A 19,188-nucleotide genomic window follows, 5' to 3' on the forward strand; every position below is an offset into this window, starting at 1 on the left:
TCCATGTGTACATCCTGTCAGCTGATGACATTCACATACACTGCAACCAGGAATAAACTGGGACACATTTAGTGTGCAAAGTTGCAAAGTTTCTGAATACGGGCTGTGTGTATTTCCCTGAGGATTGAGTGTTTCGATACTTTCACAGTATTTATATAGCACTAAAGCCTACTTTAAAGTAAAAAAACATGAAAATCTCACTTTTTTATAATATGGGATCTTTAAGGATCCCCCAATTTAGTCCCAAAAAGTATTGAATTAGTACACTTACAAGTACTAGTACATTGATATTCGCATTCTTACTTCATAAAGTATACTTTGGGGAAATATATTTGAACTTTAGAACTTAAGTATTCTTCATAAAATAAACTTGGAAGTATACTATTTTTCGTAAGGGTCAGATTGGCTGTCTGCTTCTCTAACAACGAAATGATACATATGGTTTCCAAAATGATCTGTTAGCTGCATTTGAATTAGAAATGTAAGTGACAATGCAATGACAGGTGAACAGTTGAACAGCTTGTTCCTGACGGTTTCCACAGTTCAAGGTTTTATTAAAGTCGGTGTCTCAAAATTCTGCCCTTTTTTTGTCAGTTGAAGAGTCACTTTCCAGCAGGTCAGCAGCTCCTCAGGTCAACGATCAGGTGCAGAAAGAATTGTGGCCTCTGCTTTTATATGTGCGGCTCAACACGTCATTCCTCCATCACCATGACTACCACTTCATACTTCCAGCTTGAGACAAATTTGAGACAAATGTAGAGTCTGAGGAAACCAGCCTTTTTTTTTAAGATGAATTCAATATGGAGACAAATTGTAAAAATAGCATGATGTGAGACGGAGGGCTTCTCAGACACCATTCTGCACTGAATACTTTTGATCTACTCTAAGTCAACGACCTGCAATATCCCTCTTTGCACAGCAGCCAAGTCATTACCGCCATTACCATTTTACCCCCGGCTACTGCAACTAGGATGGGTGAGAGGGAGGGGAACAACAGGGAAGACAGCGAGGAAGAAAAACAACAGAAAAACATCCAGATGTCTATCCTGACATACAACAGTGATCATTATGGATGTGAACACCGACTTGTAAAAGGTTTGACTGTGTTTTGAAATAGGAGTCATTTCAACATTTCAGCACCATTACCCCCCCTGAGACTCCTTCAACATTGCAAGATAATAATAGAGGCTACAGGACAAGAACAATAACAGGCACGTGTTGGGAAATATAGATTTACAAGCTATGAAGGAGGAGAACATGGTTGTAATGGGTTCTTTTCTGTAACTGTGGGATTGTGATGTGCTTCTTTCTGTTCATGATGTACATTTTGACCAAAAGGAAACTCATTAGTACTTTCCTGACTGAAACTACCAAACCAGAGTGGGAGCCCTATGGGTATTTATAGTGATGCTTTTTTTTTTGTGTCATTGATTTGTTGCTTTGTTTTTGGTACAGACATTGGAGATAGAAAAGTTTTCTGTCTCACTTAAATGACTTTCACTTGTGGCAAGTCTTATAGCCTTATATAAAGTATACTGTATAAACTTTACAAACACAAATTTTGCAAATACACCTGTAAAACCCTAAGCCAGCATTGGTCACACTGTGATGACCGTTTTGGAAAAGCCCCTTTTTGAGAGGAGAAAAGGCTGGGATCTCTTCACAGCCAGTATGGATGGGAAGAGGAAGAGACAGGGGACAAAATCTGTTTCAATGTGCATGTGGAAAAACTGGGAATTCTCCTTTACTAAACAGGATATGCTGTCGCTTACACCAGTGGTTTTCAAAGTCCTTTCCAGGGGAAATCGTTAGAATCATTTATTTTCACTATACTGACATCCATAAGTAACACAAAGACAGAATCTAAGACTATTTTGGTCATGGGTTTCATACACTTTCTATAACAAAACATCTAAAAGCAAAAATCCTAACAGACTGGAGACCCTGGGACAAAATCTGCTCTGTCAGTTTAGGGGTCCTTGACAGGAAAAAAGAGTCTTACATTATAACTGTGGTAGGAAGGGACCTCTCATTTCTCCCTCTCGCTCTCTCATATGCAGGGACCAAAATCTGTTTCAGTGTACATGTTCATGTGTGGAAGAACTGGGAATCTATCCTTTAATAAACAGGATGTGCTGCAGTTTAGACTATGCTGCATTCTTTTCTCTGTAGAAAGAAAATAATAGATTAGAAATAAAACAACTCTTTACAAAATCTGTTGAGCTCTGGCTCTCGAGGAGAGGACGTCAATGACTCGTATAAATTGCAGCTTGTTCACATCCCTCTTGGGTTCTAATGATACTTTAAAGGCCCTGGTATTGTCCTCATCTCTCTCCTCTCTCCTTACTGTCGTCTGCATAGTCTCTTGAGTGAAAAGTCTGTGTAATATAATCTGCGATCTTGTTAGACATTTTTGGCATGAACAACTGCTCCGATGAGTCCCGAACAATGTTGTTTACACTCCACTTGTTGCTCTGTGGGACTGGCACTCTAACTGAGAGGCTTTTATTGTTCGTGCTCCACATCTTTTGTTGTTGTCAGGTCTTTAACTAAGCCCGCATGAGTGAGTTGTCGTTCTTACTGAATTTACCGGTCTGGGGTGAGATCTGTCAGTTATTCAGCCGCGTTGTAAATTACTGCCAACAGTTTCAATCAGTCAATCCTTTCAAGCTTTCCTGTTGTCAAATGTGCTCTCTCCACCTGCTATGTAAGGTCAAGCGCAACAATAACTCACATGAAAAGCTCCAACCACAAAGTGTCAAGCCATGTCGTTTATTGCCTAAACAAAAGCGTGTGATTGTCGATCACGGCTCAAGGTAATAAAAGTTGCTGTTATTAGAAATATTTTTGTCACAAAGCTCCTGAATGAGTCACGAGCCTGTCCTCAGACTGAAGGCCATGCAGCCAGAGGAGCAGGCGTTTGAAGCTGTCTGAAAAAGGAAAATGCAAAACTTGATTCCTCATCTGACCCCAATGAAACATGAAAAAACACGCTTTTTATCCTCTAGATTAAATGAAGAAAGGTAGAATTTGATTTCTGCCTTGTGAAGTTTGTAAATTATTCTTGATTTTTCTGACTATTTCAATGTGAGCTGCCTGTAGAGATAATAACCTGCTGTGTGAAATGGACCTTTTGGAATATAGAGCACACTGTAGAGCCTCCCCTGGTCTTTTCCATTAGCCCTCGACATCAACGACATGCTGTTTTCTGGCATTTTCCACACAACAGCATCATCTACTGGATCTGACTGCCTCACCAACATCACACCACATCCTGAAACTGTTCACTAGAGGGTGCCATACACAAATACAATATAGAAACTGGCATTGCAGAGCCAGCGAATTACTCTTCCACACATTAAATTCCCCATTACATGTCATAATTTCATTTTTTTTCCCCAGCGATACTATCATCACTGCTATACAAATGTATGCATTGTAGCAGTTTTAAACGGGAATGACTATAAGTGCATCGTGGCTCCATAAAGCATGTCATCTGTTGAGTTATGAGCTAAAATCATCTTGTGATTTGGAAGAAAAAAAAGCAGCGTAAGTATAATATCTTTGAGGCAAGATTGATAACCAACAGGAAAATGCTTTTTTTTCCTGTTGCTGCTTAGCAGCAGGTGGTTTAAATATGTAAAGCCCTCATTCACAATGTTATTAAATTCTACTGTAGCCCTGTGCAGGTGCCTTCATTGGCAGCCATTCACACGAGAAAATAAACAGAAATGAAAATTACAAAATAAGTTTATTCATATAAACGACTACAAAATTCTATTAAAATGGGTAATTTTGCAGCGGGAGACATATTTAGATGATATGGTATTACATTGTTTCACAAAAGCAATATCAAAACACATACAAACAGATAATAAGTTAATATGCATTCTTCACATAGCTCTTCTGCTTTGACTGAGTTTATAGAGCTCGCTCTGTTTGTAAGAGGAGGCACAACTATCCTGAGATTCACCGTTTGGTCAAACTTGCGTGACATTTAAAGAATATTTCTAGTTTATCCTTCACTGTGTATTCTCACACACCCTCCCACACAGGAAAGCCCCATATGGCCTCTTATTTACAAAGTATTTCAGAGCTGTGAAGACTGAGACTAACACTGCATAGATGATTCATTCACACCATCAGAAACGTGGAGTATGTTTTTATTTCAGGGCTCCCAGGGTGACCGAGTCCTTCCCCTCAGAGGAGTATGTGAGCGAGGACCGTTTCGCGGTGCCATAGGAGGCGTATGAGGGGGCGGAGGAGGTTGAGGAGGAGGGTAAACGGGGCAGAGTGGATGTAGAGGAAGGGAGGGGTTGAGTCTGTCTGTCGTGAGGGCAGTAAGCCGGAGAGGAAGACCTGCCCTTGCTTTGCAGGCTGCTGCTGCTGCTGCTCTGCAGAGGAGAGCTGGACGTTTTCGGGCCTCGAGTCAGAGACGACGTGGAGGAGCTGGAGAGAGGTGAGGTCCTCATGCCATAGCCGAGAAGGCCCGTACTCATCAGAAACTCCCTGGAGCCGTAGGCTGGAGGAGTCGGTCCACGGGAGCCCGCAGGTCGGATGTTGTCTGGTGGTAGACTCCTCCTACTGGGGATGTCATAGATCCCCACATCCGGGCCGTACAGGGCTTGGGATCTGGCTTGGAGACGCAGCATCCTCTCCCTCTCCTCCATCTCTCGTCTCTCGTGGATTGATGCCATGATGGTTTTTGAAAAGCTATCATAGCGTGCGGCAGCGGCAGACTTCTGTGGTGTCAAACCCTGCGGGCCGAGATCGCGAAGGCTGTCTCGAAGACCTTGAGAGGTCAAATCCCGCATCGTCAGACCTGGAGGGGTGAGGTCTCGTGATGTTTGGGACGTGAGGTCTCTCGGCATCAGCCCTTGAAAAGCCGGAGAAGGGTCTCTTTGAATGAAACCTTGGAAGGAAGGTGAGGGATCCCTTGAGGTGAGGCCCTGCAAAGACGGTGAGGGGTCTCGAGGCTGAGGAGACTGTCTGGCGACGCCCATAAACACGGGACTGTAGCCGTGAGAAGAGGGCCGCTGCACCACAGTCCCGTCTGCGCCCACAGCCATGTAGTGAGGGTGGTAGCCGACCGGAGGAGCCCCTCTCTGAGCCAGGAACTGAGGGTCTGCAGGGTTAATGAGGTTATCATAGGAGAGGCTGCTGCTGCTGTGGTTGGCCAGCAGGCTGGAAGAGCTGATGATCCCAGGTGGGGTGTTGGATCCGTAATCACCATGCATGGCAGGTAGCTGGGACCTGCTGCCGTGGCGACTGCTGTGTTTGAGGGAGAGAGAGCGGGAGTTGAGCGTCAGAGAGTTGAGCTGCAGCGAGCTGGAGATGGTGTTGGTCTGGACAGGAAGGCCGGTCTGGTGGCTGCCTCTCCTGGGGCTTCCTTTAGGCTCTCTGTTGTTCCCTTGTTGCTCTGACGCCTTCAGCAACTAAACAACACAACAAAAACCAGACAGCAATGTCTGTCAGACAAGGATCAAAACCAGGACTTTGATAATGAGGCTCCAACAATACAACAAATTCATATTAGACTGGAAAGCACCTGCTCTGGAGGAATGGGTGACGATCCTCTGGATATGGCTTCCAGGACGGGCCGTAGCTGCGGCACAGTGGGAATGGATACAGGAATGATAGATTTTGTATGGTGTCCCATCTCTGGAAAAAAAACAAAAAAACAGATATTCAATATTTTTCTTATTGTCAGCAAATTCCATGAAAAGACCAAAACCAACGTTGAGTTAGTTGGTTCCTACTGAAATTGTAAATCTTTAAAAAGCAAGTCACAAATATATGTTTTACATTTTAAAAAAAGCTTAATAATTCCTTAAAACAGCTGGGCACTGTAGTTTTTAGCAAACATTACTCGAATACAAGGAAATAGTGCATTTATTGGGGATTACTTTCAGCCGCGGATTAATACACATTTTCTGCACAAGCCTGAGTACGGCACCAGAGCGGTGTATGTGGGATCGACATACTCCCAGTGCCACTGTGTGGTGCATTGATGAGATTTAGTAGATTTGAAACAAAAATGTTACAAGGAATAAGCTGTATCAGGCTTTGGCTACACTAACACATGTTTGTAGTGTTGTTATCAACAAAAACAAAACTCTCACCGGACGTATCCCTTAATTGAAGTATGTAAGCTGTAGAAATATGTGTCTGGTTATCACAGTATATACTGTATGTGTGCCATCCTACAGTACCGTCCATGACAGCTAGTTGGCTTTTCAGCAGCCCGTGGTTTGGTTTTGGTGGCAGTGGTGGTGGAGTTTTCATTTGTTTGATGTCTGACAGCTCGACAGCTCCGGCTGAGGTTCGCTGGCAGGAGAGAAAAAAAAAATACTTGAGAGATCTGATCCCTTGACAACTGAGGTTACAACCCTTAGATGATGTGTGAGTAAATATTTAACTTTGAATGTAATTTGTTCATGTATACTTTATTTTGGAGATCCTGACTCTGTATCCCGTTGTCCCTGACTTTCACCGGCCTCTGCCTGTCGATCTCTGGTCTCAGGAACGGAGGCTGAATGTGGATCACTGTTTTCTTGCAGGGCCTCGCTGTGTAGCTGGTGTCACATGACAAAACAACAAAGTGTCAGCCAGTGAGTTGGAAGACTTCCTTGAAAAACTGACGGTTAAGAAGAAGAAATGGCTCTTACTTTGGGGAGATGGGGCTGCAAACCAGATACTCCAGGTTGTTGCAACAACCTCGCGTGAAAGGATTTACTCCTCCTTGAAACTTCCCAGTTACCTGAGAGACCAGGAAGAGATACAAGCACAACTGTTTATAATTCATTATTGTATCGGATGTCAATAAATCATATGTTAGAGATAATAATAGATAATAGATCAAAATAGCACCATTGTTAAAGGAACAGTGTGTATCTATTAGCAGAAATGTTTTCATTAGTGTATAATCACCTGAAACTAAGAATCGCTTTTTCGTTAGCTTACAATGAGCCCTTCATATCTACATAGGGAGCGGGTCCTCTTCATGGAGATCGCCATGTTGCTCCGCCGTGTTTGTACAGTAGCCCAGAACGGGCAAACCAAACACTGGCTCTAGAGAGCCTTTCGTGTATTTACGTTACCAGAGGGCCACTGTAGTTTTCCGACACACTTGTGAAACTGCGGTTCGTGAGCTGTAGAGTGCAAAACCGTAGCACCGCCAACCGCCATCTGACTTCAGGTGCTCCGAAAATAGTGTTATTATGGTAAGGATGGCCTCTGAGCGAGTCGGTGTTACTACGGTTTTGCACTTGGCGGCTCACATTACCGAAGTCACGGAAGCGGAGGAGTGAGCGGAGGGGTACTCAGTTGGTTGCAATCTGCAAACACACCACTAGATACTGCCAAATCCTACACACTGTACCTTTAAGTTAAAGATCTACTTTATTGATATACATCACTTTTTAGTCAATCAAACTGACTTGTTCATTGGTGGTGCGTCCTCTGGACACCAGGTACAAGTGGAATCCAGTGAGACCCAGGACGGGGATGAGAAACAGCCCTGATATACTGATCACAACCAAACTGTGCATGCTGTTAAGGAAAACTGCTTCATATTCATCTCATATTAGACAAAAGTTGAATATGTTTTTACATGAATAAATGCACATAGATTGAGTGTGCATAAGGATACGTGACAGTGCAGTGCAGCTTCCATAATTCATCCATGTGGTGCAGGACGTATATGAGGCCGAAGGTGAAGACGCCGATCATGTGAACTGCCAGCGACAACAGAAACAGGAAGAAGTAGCGGTAGTTTCGCCTCCCGATGCAGTTGTTCACCCAGGGACAGTGATGGTCAAAGTCCTGAGGGGAGATCGTGGGAAAAGAGAGATCAAATTAAAGAAAAACATACATGACACACCGAGTCCACATCAAATCATTTGCAGCACTGGAAAATCACGCATTCGTTGAAATATCCACTGTGCTTTCTAAATACACTTTGTGTAATGCAGGCTGTCTGAACCCTTTTTCAAATTGCATTTCTACTGAGACTACAAGGGTTTCGAGAAAAGGATTAACCTGATTAATGAGATCTCTCTCCCTCCATCACACTCTGTCCATCATTCACTCTGCAGAAATCCCCTTTATTGACTTTCCCCACACACACTGCTACTGTAAGCGCTACTCACTTTCTCCCCTCATCTGTCCCATCCACGCTCTCATCACTCATTTTCTCCATTTAAACGGTTTTGTTTTCTCCCCCTGGTTAGTTGTAGTCTTTCTCTCGTCTTCATATCTGTCCATGCACTAACCTCCACACAGTGATCACAAACGCTGCAGTGGGAGCAGCGCGGCGGTCTGTAGAAATGACAGGAAGCACACCACTTCATCCGCACCTGGACGCCCTTCACATCCACATTCTTATACAGCGGAGCGCGGAACTCGTCATCCTTGTCCTCGTCCTCGTTTGCTGGGAAAAGATATGTGAAATTGGTCAAATAGCACTTCAACAAATAAAAAAAAAAAACTCTTCTTCTGAAAGCATGACATCACTTTGATTACTAACCGATTGGGAGCACACCAGCATCCATAAAGGTTGCCATGGTGAAGTTGGCCAGCACAAAAAGGAAGAGGATGGCACAGCATGGTGGCACAGCAGGGCAGATGGTTACAGCCAGCCACGGGCATCTGGATATACAAACAAACATTTCCTGTACTTGAGTGTCCATTCAAAGCAGAACTCATGTGCATTTTTCAGCCTTGCAAGTATCCATTCCTTAGGTTGAGGTTTAATACAAATCAAGGCCACAACAAAGAATTTAAGGGTTAATCCTCATCCCATTTATTCTGATGGCAGCGGTGGATACAAAAAGTAATTGTTTACAGTGAAAGATAAGCATGTATTAGTGTTGAACTGTGCCCACAACAAGGGATTAAATGATGGGGTCTCCTGGCACAGAGTTTCTGCACCCTGCAGTGAAGGCATGCAACTGTATCTGTGTTACACAATGACGCAGGTCTGGACACTTAAAGGGCTGCAACTAACCATTTCTTTCCATTATCTTTTATTTACTCTATAAAATGTCAGACAATAGTAAAAGTCGGCCATCATAAATTCCTCATTCCCAGTATGACGTTGTCAATTTGCTTGTTCCATCCGACAAACTGTCCAAAACCCAAATATATTCAACTTACAATGATATATAAAACAGACAAAAGATGCAAATATCTGGAGTTTTTACTTAATAAATGACTTAAATAATTACTCAATTATTAAAAATTCTGATGATTAATTTCTAACTTCATGTATCATTAAAAAAAACTGACATAAAAGAGGTAAAACAGTGTCTGGTGGTGTTTTTATTATTTCTTAATATTATTATTATTATTATATTATATTGTATTACAGGTACTACAGAGTCTGGTGGTGTTTATAATATTATTATTATTATTATTATATTATAAGACAGGTACTAGAGAGTCTGGTGGTGTTTTATTATTATTATTATTGTTATTATTATTATATTATATTATATTATAAGACAGGTACTACAGAGTCTGGTGGTGGTTTAGGATGACATGCTGGTGATCTCACCTTAACTTGTCAGGCTGTCGTGTTACTGTTGTGTTATGAAAAGGCTCTCAAACATTGTTTATGTTGGGACAGGTTCATAGGTTTGTGTAGAGCTGAAGCAATCAATCGATTAGTCAATTGATCGAAAATTAAAACAATTAACAAACATTGACCTGTTCCGGGTCCTAACATGTCTGGATTTGCTGCGTTTCTCTGTTTTATAACATTGTAATCTGAATATCTTTGGGACAAAACACGTCCCCTTGCACTCTGCTAAACTATGACGGGCATTTCTTGTTATTTTCTGACATTTGTAGACAAGATAACTAACCCATTAATTGAGAAAATAAAACAGCAGATTAATCAATAATGAAAATAATTGTTAGTTGCAGCCCGAGGTTCACAAAAATTGCATCGTAATGAGCAGTCCGATAGTCATAATTAAAGCTGTCCAGTTAAAGCAAATGTTGAACGAGTGAATGAGCAAGAGGACGAAAGAAAGAAGATAAATTCAAATCAGTGAAATTGGTGTTAAATTCAATTTAGATGCTTCTAAACCAATGAAATAATGTCAAACTGTTATTTTTTTTATTACAGTATTGAGAGTGTACTGTCAGGATTATAACCAATAAAACATCTTTCTGTGAGCCCTAAAATCTTAGAAAACCATCAGTTGTGTGCGTGTGTGTGTGTGTGTGTGCTGAATGATACTGAATGGGAGTATGATTATATCTGTGTGAGATTAGAGGGAGGGGCAGTGTAATCAGGTTACAGAGGAAAAGATTCACTGGATTATATTAACAGTGTTTGATTGAACATCACATGTTTAACCTACATATATACTGTATGTATGGGAATTTTCCATGTCAATGATCAAATGTTATAGTTTTTGGTATCAGTGAAGGTATAGAAAAACAATAATCATTTATAGGAGCGTTGAATGGAAATAGTATTACCAGTATAACCAGTGTCTAGTTCCATTTTTCATGCATTAATTTTTTTTTTCAGATATGCCTCCACCAGCAAGTACACGCAGTGGTTAAACAAAAAGTATTATCGAAAGTGAAAACACTGACAAAATTAAGAGTCATCCGCCTCAATTATGCGCTTCATCCCAGTGCGGCTCCAATCCCCAAACCCCCCGGCTGGTTTTAGGCTGTGGGGGAGGGGTCCGACCCCTCGAGAGGAACGCCTACTGATGCCATGCCAGCTGCAAACCCAGTAATCCCTGGATTATGATCTCTGGATTATAGACCATTTCTGCCAGTCCAGTGCATTGTGGACTCTAGATACTAAACACACAGATCGCCATATATCACGCCGCCTCACTACTATATACTGTACATCATTACATAAACTCAATCGATTCGCTACTGGTAGTCTGCAGATGACTCCCTCTTACAACACATAATGAGGAAAAACTGGAAATAGGACAAGAATCTCTTTGTAGACTTGGAACAAATTTAGCATAATGAAATTATGAGGACCTTATAAGAGGCAGTGAATATGTGACAAAAAGATTAAGAAGCATAACATGATGATCCCCCCCTAAGGCTGCTGTTCAGGATGTGTGTCAACTTCTCACTAAACATGGTCATGTTTGACATGTGCTTAAACTGTCACAGCTGATCAGATACATTAATCTGTGTAACTCGAGCTGGTTAGTCACAACACTCCTCTTATCATTCTACAAACGATCTCAATAATAAATAATCTTAAATTATTACCCTGAGCATTTCAATGCATTCATCAAATTAAGCTTTTGGTACATTTCTTGAATCATCCTTAACATTTGCAAAAAAAAACATAACTTGCTCAAAATCCTTAGTTTACTGTATCTCTAAATATTTATGTCAATGAACATGTACATATACTACTGTATTTTTTATGTTAACTATGGCAATAATTAAAAAAGCACAAGGTGGCACCTTTTCTGTATATCAATTTCAACAGTACAAAGCAGTGGTGCAACGGTTCAACAAGCCCACGGTTCAGTTTGTATTGCGTTTTTTGGGGTCACGGTTGTGGATGTATAAATTGATTGATTGATATAGTAATGAATGATATTTCTATACTATATAAATTAATGATATTTCTTTATTAGATGAAGCCAAAACACTGGTTTTATACATGAAGTAAGGCAGGCTTCTGAATGGTGAAGTAGGCCTATGTTCAGATAATTGTCTCTTCTATGTCTTGAAGGAATTCCCCTCAGGGAATCGTCACCTTCATGCGTGTTGGTTTATCTTCTAGGCAGCTGCAAGCTCAGAGTAAAATCATAAAAGATTGCAAAGTAGGTTAAATTAGTATCAATTTATTCCGCAGATATATTCATCAAAGTTGCACAGAGTTATTCACAGAAGTTCTGGATTCATCAATGTGTCCCTGATACCATGTAATACAGTGTTCAGTTCGCAGTGAATGAACCCCGAGCTTTTCTTTACATTTGCCTTTATACACAGCAACAAAACATTCTCTGAAGGGAGGGGCAGGGTTTTGATCAGTCTTAGTACTTTTCCACAATGTCACTGTGACCTTCCTCTTATCTGACTCCATCCTTAGACAACGCTGTCTACTGTTCATAACATTCTGTCCTCTCCCCCCCATCTGTTTTCGCCCTAAGGCTGTGTCCTTGAGACTGTTCTATCTACACAAAAGTATGTTTATGCCGTCCCACCCTTGTGACTCTGCACGAGAAGTCCCTCAGGCGCAACAGTATTCATCTTATAATTCTAGTCTAAACATCTTTAACCCAATGAACTCGTAACATAATAGTTTAAGCATTGCCATATTATTCTTCATGATATATTTCCAACAGTCTCTGGCAACTCATCAAATAATTAGCAGGCCTGTATCTAATAGTGGAGCAACGCTCCAACAAGCCCACGGATCGGTCATTGAACGGTTCGGTTTTGCATCCCTAGTGCAAAGTTACACATTAATGTATGTGGGAGACTGATTGCAAGCGATTGTACAGGATACACATTTACGCCTTTACTGTTTACTGCTTGTAATTTGTTGACAGACGATGTCAATGTAAACATAGGAAATGCACCTTAGGCAGACCTGTACATGCATGTATAGGGAATTACAGCTATTGCTGTCGTATAGAGAACTGGTTGATCATTGGTTGATCTAATGCTTCACACATTCCCATTTATTAGTTAAAGTCAAGATTCATACCATTTTTAAAGGGACTGTTTGTAAGAATCAGAAATGCTTGTTAACAGCGACACCTGTGGCCGTTAAGTCAACGAAAGTCAGCGTCGGGCTCGCGTTTGCTCGCTCTAAATAGACATGAACGTGCATATCTCAAAACAGTGAGGCGAAACACGTCAGCTAAAACCACAATAACACTCTATATTTCACCTGCTTGGCAGTAATGTTAGCTGACCAGACGAAGGTCTCTCCATGAATCAATGCTGATCCTAGTGTTGGCTTTTCCTGCTTCAGCCCCCGGGGAAAAGCAGGAAAAGCGGGTCGATGCCGGGGCTGAAGCAGGAAGAGAAACGTTATCATCTCCCGACTGCGCCCGCAGGGAGACACAGGCACCCGGTCGGAGATGATAACGTTTCTCGCTGTGGGGCCCCGTCACTTCACAAGACACGGGAAACCTCTGTTGGTCTGGAGGAGCTGCAGCAGTTATACATTCACTAGATATTCTCAGAGCTACTAACTCTTCTGCAGTGTGTAGTGAGCGCGCATGCACGTGTAGAGGTGGAGCGAGAACGCGCGCGGTGTGTGAGTGAAGGCAGGCAGGCAGCAAACAACAACAAAAAATCTAAGCATTCAAATGCCGATTTGGAGATCGATTACCATGGCAATGGTCGAAGTTTTGAAGCATTTGGGTCAGCCCTACAAAAAGGTCTAATAGAAATGTATATAAAATATGCTTGATGTATTATGACAACTGGTTCAACCATTATGCAATGAGCTAATGCCTAGATGTTTATTCAAGTGAGAACCAGTATAATACATGTTCATAATCATTTGCATGAATGTGCCAAAACATTTGCAATTTGTTAAAATAAAACAATAATGAGAAATTGCTTTTATGATGTGCACAAGAGGATTAGATGATGTGGAGAATTTCAATTCTGATCTGAGAAATGTACCAAAGCGACTGAGGACAACTGTAATATGACTAATACAGCCTGCTCCAAATCAACGACAGCGCTGCAGATGAAACACTGACTGATTTCTTGTGGACCAGATTACAGCGTGGACGCCTCTCTGTGTGGACGGCCAGCCTCCATGATCGGTCTGAGGCCATCTGGACCGCAGGGAGGGACAGTTCATTACACTGCGGCGCGGGAAAGACAAGCCCCACCTAATGAAACAGCCCGGGCAGAGCTGTATTAAATCACACACACAACAGTAAGCTGCTCCTGCAATCTGCACGCTGCCCTCATCCCCGCACTGGGTCAGTGGCACAGCAGACGCCGCCGCACAGTTGGTCAAGCGGCGAGTTCACTATACTGCTGGTAGCCAGGGCTCCTTTTGTGAAATACTGTCACGGTTTACATAAATGACATCACCGCCATGTGATCTGTCAGATTTCTAGACACCACATCAGTACGGGAAGCATCGGTGGTGAATAAATTCCCACAGACTGTACTATAAATCTCCTCATAGCGTGCGCTCTGTGTCGTTGGGTTCAACCTTTCTCACGTGATCCGTGACTTGTGTCATCCACATTTCATTATCCCTGCACTATCCAGTAAAGATGGAGGAAATTTATGATTGTGGTTGAGTAAAACTTGATCTTTTGGACGTTTGCATTTGTTGCAATCAAGTAAAGCAATTTAAGCTTTAAATCAGGACAGAGAATGAGCAGGAATATACATCATCTGTTAATAAAATGCATGAATCTCAATTCAATGCACGCAGGGGTTTTGCTGCCGCAGCCTTACCTACTGTAGTCTAGTATGACCGGTTAGTAAATGTTAGCCAACTTTAGACAGATAATAAAGTGTAACTAGCATTACTGAGTCAGTTCACTGACTTGATGCCTCTTCTCTATTTGTGCAACTGTTAAAAGGTGCTAAATGCAAGATTGGGAGCATTTTTATTGCCATTGCACGGCTCTCAACCATAGACTGTATATAAGAAGTGGACGTAGTCACCGTAACGTCAACCATTTGTTTGTGGACTGCCGTTTGGAAGCCTTGAGTTTGGCATTTTGGCCGTCGCCATCTTGTTTTTTTGCAACCAGAAGTAACCTAAGGGGGTAGAGCTAAGTACAACCAAACGCTGAATAGAAATTTTTAGCTGACCAAAAAGATTAAAATTAACTTTCATGAACTGAAAACACACTGTGAAAGGGTTAAAGTTGTAAGACGAAAACACGGACAACTCCCAGACGGACAAGCAACCGGTCAATCACAAGGTAGCCACACCCTGCGTTATGGTCTATTTTACTGTAAATGGAACCATAATTTACTAAATGAACATCATGCTGTATTGAAGAAGACTTGAAACTAGCGATTGAGACCATAAACTCATGTTCACAATGTTTACTGAGGTAATAAATCAAGTGAGAAGTAGGCAAATTTTCTCGTAGACTTCTATACAATCAGACTTCTTTTTGCAACCAGAGGAGTCGCTGGCTGTTAGAAAGAATGCAAGTTTAAGGCACTTCCGCATTGGCTTCACTTTTCAGAACCAGAGGTTGCCGCCTGCTCTCAACATGGCGACGGCTGAACCAGCAGCTTGTAGCTAACGGTGCTAACAGCGCCAACAGTGAAAACAACAGCAACAGTGCTGACAGAGATAACAGTGTTAACCTGAGGGGGAACCGAAAGGTGGGTGCTACACTTCTGCAATGGCGCCATCGGTTGGGACGGCGTTATCAGCTGTAACCGCCATATCAGAGCAGTGCAGAGCGGCGGCTTTGAGCTAGCCAGTGGGGCACGCTCACATGCACTAACATTCACTAAGAGGCATGCGCGGCCGGCCAGGCGATGTCAACAAAGCACAGAGAAGCTCGGATTACAACACACACAGAAGGAGAGTGACTTCATTCTCTGCTCAGGTAGACATTACTCCTCTATATCTTTACATAGCAAATAGTTGTTTGCTGCTATATTAATGCTCTGGATATCGTATAGAGCACCTTTAATCTGTGTATACACTAAGCAGCATTTAGCACTTTGTAAATACCATTTGTTCAGCAAAAGTCTCGCTTTAAGTGTTCCCACTTAAACTACAACTCCCGTACAATATTTCCCAAAGAATAACATTCTACACTGTCTACAGTGTTTGCACCTGCAATTTTCACACTTCTCGTCAGAAAATGTTACCTTTTCTAGTTTCAATAATATCTCAGTATTCTGAAGAGTTTACTCAACAGATAAGCAAGAATTCCGAAACCTAACTTTATTAACAAGGGACATGTTTCTTGGTCTTTCTGATGTCTGCGGTCTTTGTTGGGCGTAGGCGACCAGGCTGAGTTTAACAATGTACAAAACCTTAAGCACTAACCCAAACAAAGGTTCACGGTCAGAGGAACAAAAGCAGGAAACCGGTAACTGATGAATTTTATCAGGCGAAGGGAAACAAAAGAGCCTCCACAATTTTAAAGGCTGTTTTCTAACTCTACCAAACCAGCAGTGAAAACAGAAATGGAAGCTTGCATTACTAGAAAGGACTATATGACTGCGGGGTTTAGGATTAAATTTGGGCGTTCATCAATATAAAAAGAGACAAAACAAAAAGGACACAAGGTCTGACTGGATGACATTCACACGTGTGTCCCCATGATTCACAGTAACCAGGGTAAAGGCCAAGGTGATGATATGGCAGATGACAAGCGGCGTCCCTTTGACTCAGTGTTACCATGAGGCGGGGCTGAACAGAGCATGGCACCTGTCCATCTCTGCTTTTGGAGGAAGGGAGTCGCTCCAGCTGCAACTGCTGACTTGGCAGACACACAGGAAGTTATTGGTCAAACTGCGATATTAGCTGGCAGTCGACACACTTTTCGTTTCTGCCAATTTTCAGCCGTGTGCTGATATGAATGGCCTTAAAGTCTACTGTGCGTACTTCCAGATAATAAGGGCAAAAGAAGCTGGTCACTGGTCAGTCAGACAATGAGGTTTTATTTCCTTAAAGGTCGATACAGTAGTCAGGGTGTGCAGAGACTCATGAGCTCTATTCTACTCGGCTGTTAATTAAAAAGATTTTTAGGTTAGAAGGTCATTTCAGCTAAAATGCAACCCCCTGTCCCATAAGAAGCAGCAGATTCATCACTTGTTCACTCAATCATTCGCAGTGTCCTGGTTTCGCTGGTTTAGCAATGCAGTCCCTATTAAGCAGTCTCTTCTCAATCTATCATGTCAGCGGGTCATTGATTTTTTTTACTCTCACAGAGAATAGATGGGGGTCATCGAGGTTTCTCTACCTTTTCTGGCCTGTCTCTATAACCCAAACGTCTCATGACTTCATCAAGTAGACAGCTGTGAATTTGAGTGTTTGAGAGTCATTTCTATAATTAAACTACAATATAATGATGTAGGTCAATACATCACCTACAACCACCTCTCTACAGACAACCCCAAAGTAGAGAAAAGTGTTGGATATACTATATTCTCACATGATATAATCATATAAACCAAAGACTAAACACAATTTCACTGGATCTCCAATAGCACTTCAACAATTAATTAATTAGTTGTCAGCTATTAATTTAATCGCCAACTATTTTAATCATCGATTAATCGGTTTGAGTATTTTCTTTTTTTTTAAAGTAAAAATTCTCTGATTTCAGCTTCTTGAATGTGAATATTTCCTGGTGTCTTTACTCCTCTCTGACAGTAAACTGAATATCTTTGAGTTGTGGACAAAACAAGACATTTGAGGACGTCATCTTGGGCTTTGATCAATATTTTTCACCATTTTATGGACAAAACAATGAGAAAAAATCAACAGATTAATCGACAATGAAAATAGTCGTTAGATTCAACCCTAATCTCCATCAAACAAGGGCTCCTATTTCATCTTTTTTATATCATTAAAGAAAGGGAAAGGGAGATAAGGTAAGCATGATGGAGCGGCGTGTTAAAAACTACTGAACCAATGTGTATTTCACAGTGAAAGTCACTCTAACGAAGGTACAGTAAATATCTGCTGATAGTAAATATAAAGATCCCAGACTCCATTTTTCCCAGATGGGGGGATCACATGGCATTGGCAAGAGGATCCTAATCCCATACTCCCAATCTGGTGTCAGATTCCAGTGGAAACAGTGCACTGCTGGAGAATACGGGAGAAACTAGGACAGATATGGCTACGGGGGTCAAGGGTCAGCTGAGTGGCATAGAGCTGATGAGGTGGGAGCCTTAAATCAACAGTGGATATCAGAATGGTTTCATATTGAAAGTAGGGTACTTTAATATCGGACGCTGGCCTGCTTCTTTTTGGTTCTTAATGTACATAAGTAAAACCTTTGAAATATAAATCTGACTAACGTATAGTCCTCTTTTAAATTGGATTCCAGGGTATTATGGGATATTATATTTCATTTTTCTCTGCATGCCAGCGTTGGCTTTGAGTGCAGTCTTTCCAGCCTCCCACTAGTTCCTCGCAAATAGGTCAAAACAAGGAGGCTAAATTTAACCATTTCCACACTTTCACCAAATGTTGCATTACAAACTTCAATTTCAAACCAGGTTGTCTCATGTTGAGTGTGTATTCCACTTCCTCCGGCTAAATTTATGACACATGTGGGTCATAATGACACTTTGATACATGTTGATTGCGGGTGGCTTATCCCCTAAACTGTGCTTACTCTGAGTCCTCAGGGTGCACTGGGCAGGCACCCAGGCTCTAGCCCACACTGAGAGCCAACCAGGCCAGATGTTAGCCACAACTGGCAGGGGGTGAAGTCAGAAGGAGAAGAAGAAGAAATGGGGCTTCTTTTTGCATTTGAATACTGGTTTAAGCAGCTTTTTAGAAAATAAACTAAAAATAAAAAAATGGGAGTAATATTGTACAATATTCATCTTAATGACAATTAAGAGAATGTTTTACATTTTATACTCATAATGCAACTCTTGCAAAAATACACATTTGACTGATAGAATAGCCTACCTGATGCATGGTGGATGAATGATGGATGTCTGGATGAATGGGTGAATTTTTCTGTGGAGCAAACCAACAATGCATGTCACCAACTTTTTTCATTTTGTAGGGTGGCACTTACGTGAAGACGAAGAAGAGGGAGGTCGATCCGACCAGGAGGCAGGCGGCCGTGCACACCGGGATGAAGGCGCTGGGCTTCAGTGAGTCGGCGCCGCTGGCGGGCATCCTGTCCTCTCCGCACTCATCAGAAAGCGACAGCAAACACACCGGAGGCTGCTACGATGAGGAGGACCTGTTTGTTTGGGTGTCTTTTCTATCGGACTGAGCCCTGCATCAACCTCAGAGCGCCGGAAAACGAAAATCATAGTCAAAAAGGAGGAAAAAAGAAAGAAACAAACCGTGAAAGCTGAAAGCCCGCAGCGGCACCGCTCAGTCCCGCATCCCGTCCTGTGTGTCTGTCCGTCCCAGCAGACAGCAGCTCTCAGATGCCGCCTCTGGTTCATCCTAAAGGTGGAGCTTTGACTCATCCATCACGTGGAGCTCTACTACACTACAACGGGACTCCCACTGGG

At 42.1% G+C, this 19,188-nt stretch overlaps 1 protein-coding gene across 2 annotated transcripts; it reads right to left on the reverse strand.

Annotated features, from left to right (window-relative positions):
- Nucleotides 1-3,732: 3,732 nt before the first annotated feature.
- On the reverse strand, nucleotides 3,733-19,097 carry zdhhc8a (zDHHC palmitoyltransferase 8a). 2 transcript variants are annotated; one of them, XM_074618026.1, is made up of 10 exons: nucleotides 18,626-19,097; nucleotides 8,528-8,649; nucleotides 8,274-8,431; nucleotides 7,652-7,824; nucleotides 7,440-7,542; nucleotides 6,669-6,760; nucleotides 6,446-6,575; nucleotides 6,213-6,327; nucleotides 5,549-5,661; nucleotides 3,733-5,435 (listed from the first exon to the last, which is right to left on the reverse strand). In XM_074618026.1, the coding sequence occupies exons 2-10, from the start codon at nucleotides 8,562-8,564 to the stop codon at nucleotides 4,164-4,166; spliced, it is 2,193 nt and encodes a 730-aa protein (XP_074474127.1). In that variant the 5' UTR covers nucleotides 8,565-8,649; nucleotides 18,626-19,097; the 3' UTR covers nucleotides 3,733-4,163. The 2 variants fall into 2 exon arrangements, with proteins under 2 accessions (XP_074474127.1, XP_074474125.1); XM_074618024.1 differs by having other exon boundaries at nucleotides 18,738-18,988.
- Nucleotides 19,098-19,188: the final 91 nt, after the last annotated feature.

This window comes from Sebastes fasciatus, chromosome 19, assembly GCF_043250625.1.
Source record: "Sebastes fasciatus isolate fSebFas1 chromosome 19, fSebFas1.pri, whole genome shotgun sequence".
Taxonomy (NCBI): Eukaryota; Metazoa; Chordata; class Actinopteri; order Perciformes; family Sebastidae; genus Sebastes; species Sebastes fasciatus.

Coding starts and splice junctions, on each gene's coding strand:
- zdhhc8a (XM_074618024.1), bottom strand. CDS start 18,841: ATGCCCGCCAGCGGCGCCGACTCACTGAAGCCCAGCGCCTTCATCCCG. Junction 6,576..6,668: donor TGCAGCCCCATCTCCCCAAA/GTAAGAGCCATT, acceptor ATGTGACACCAG/CTACACAGCGAGGCCCTGCA. Junction 6,328..6,445: donor GTCAGGATCTCCAAAATAAA/GTATACATGAAC, acceptor CTCTCCTGCCAG/CGAACCTCAGCCGGAGCTGT.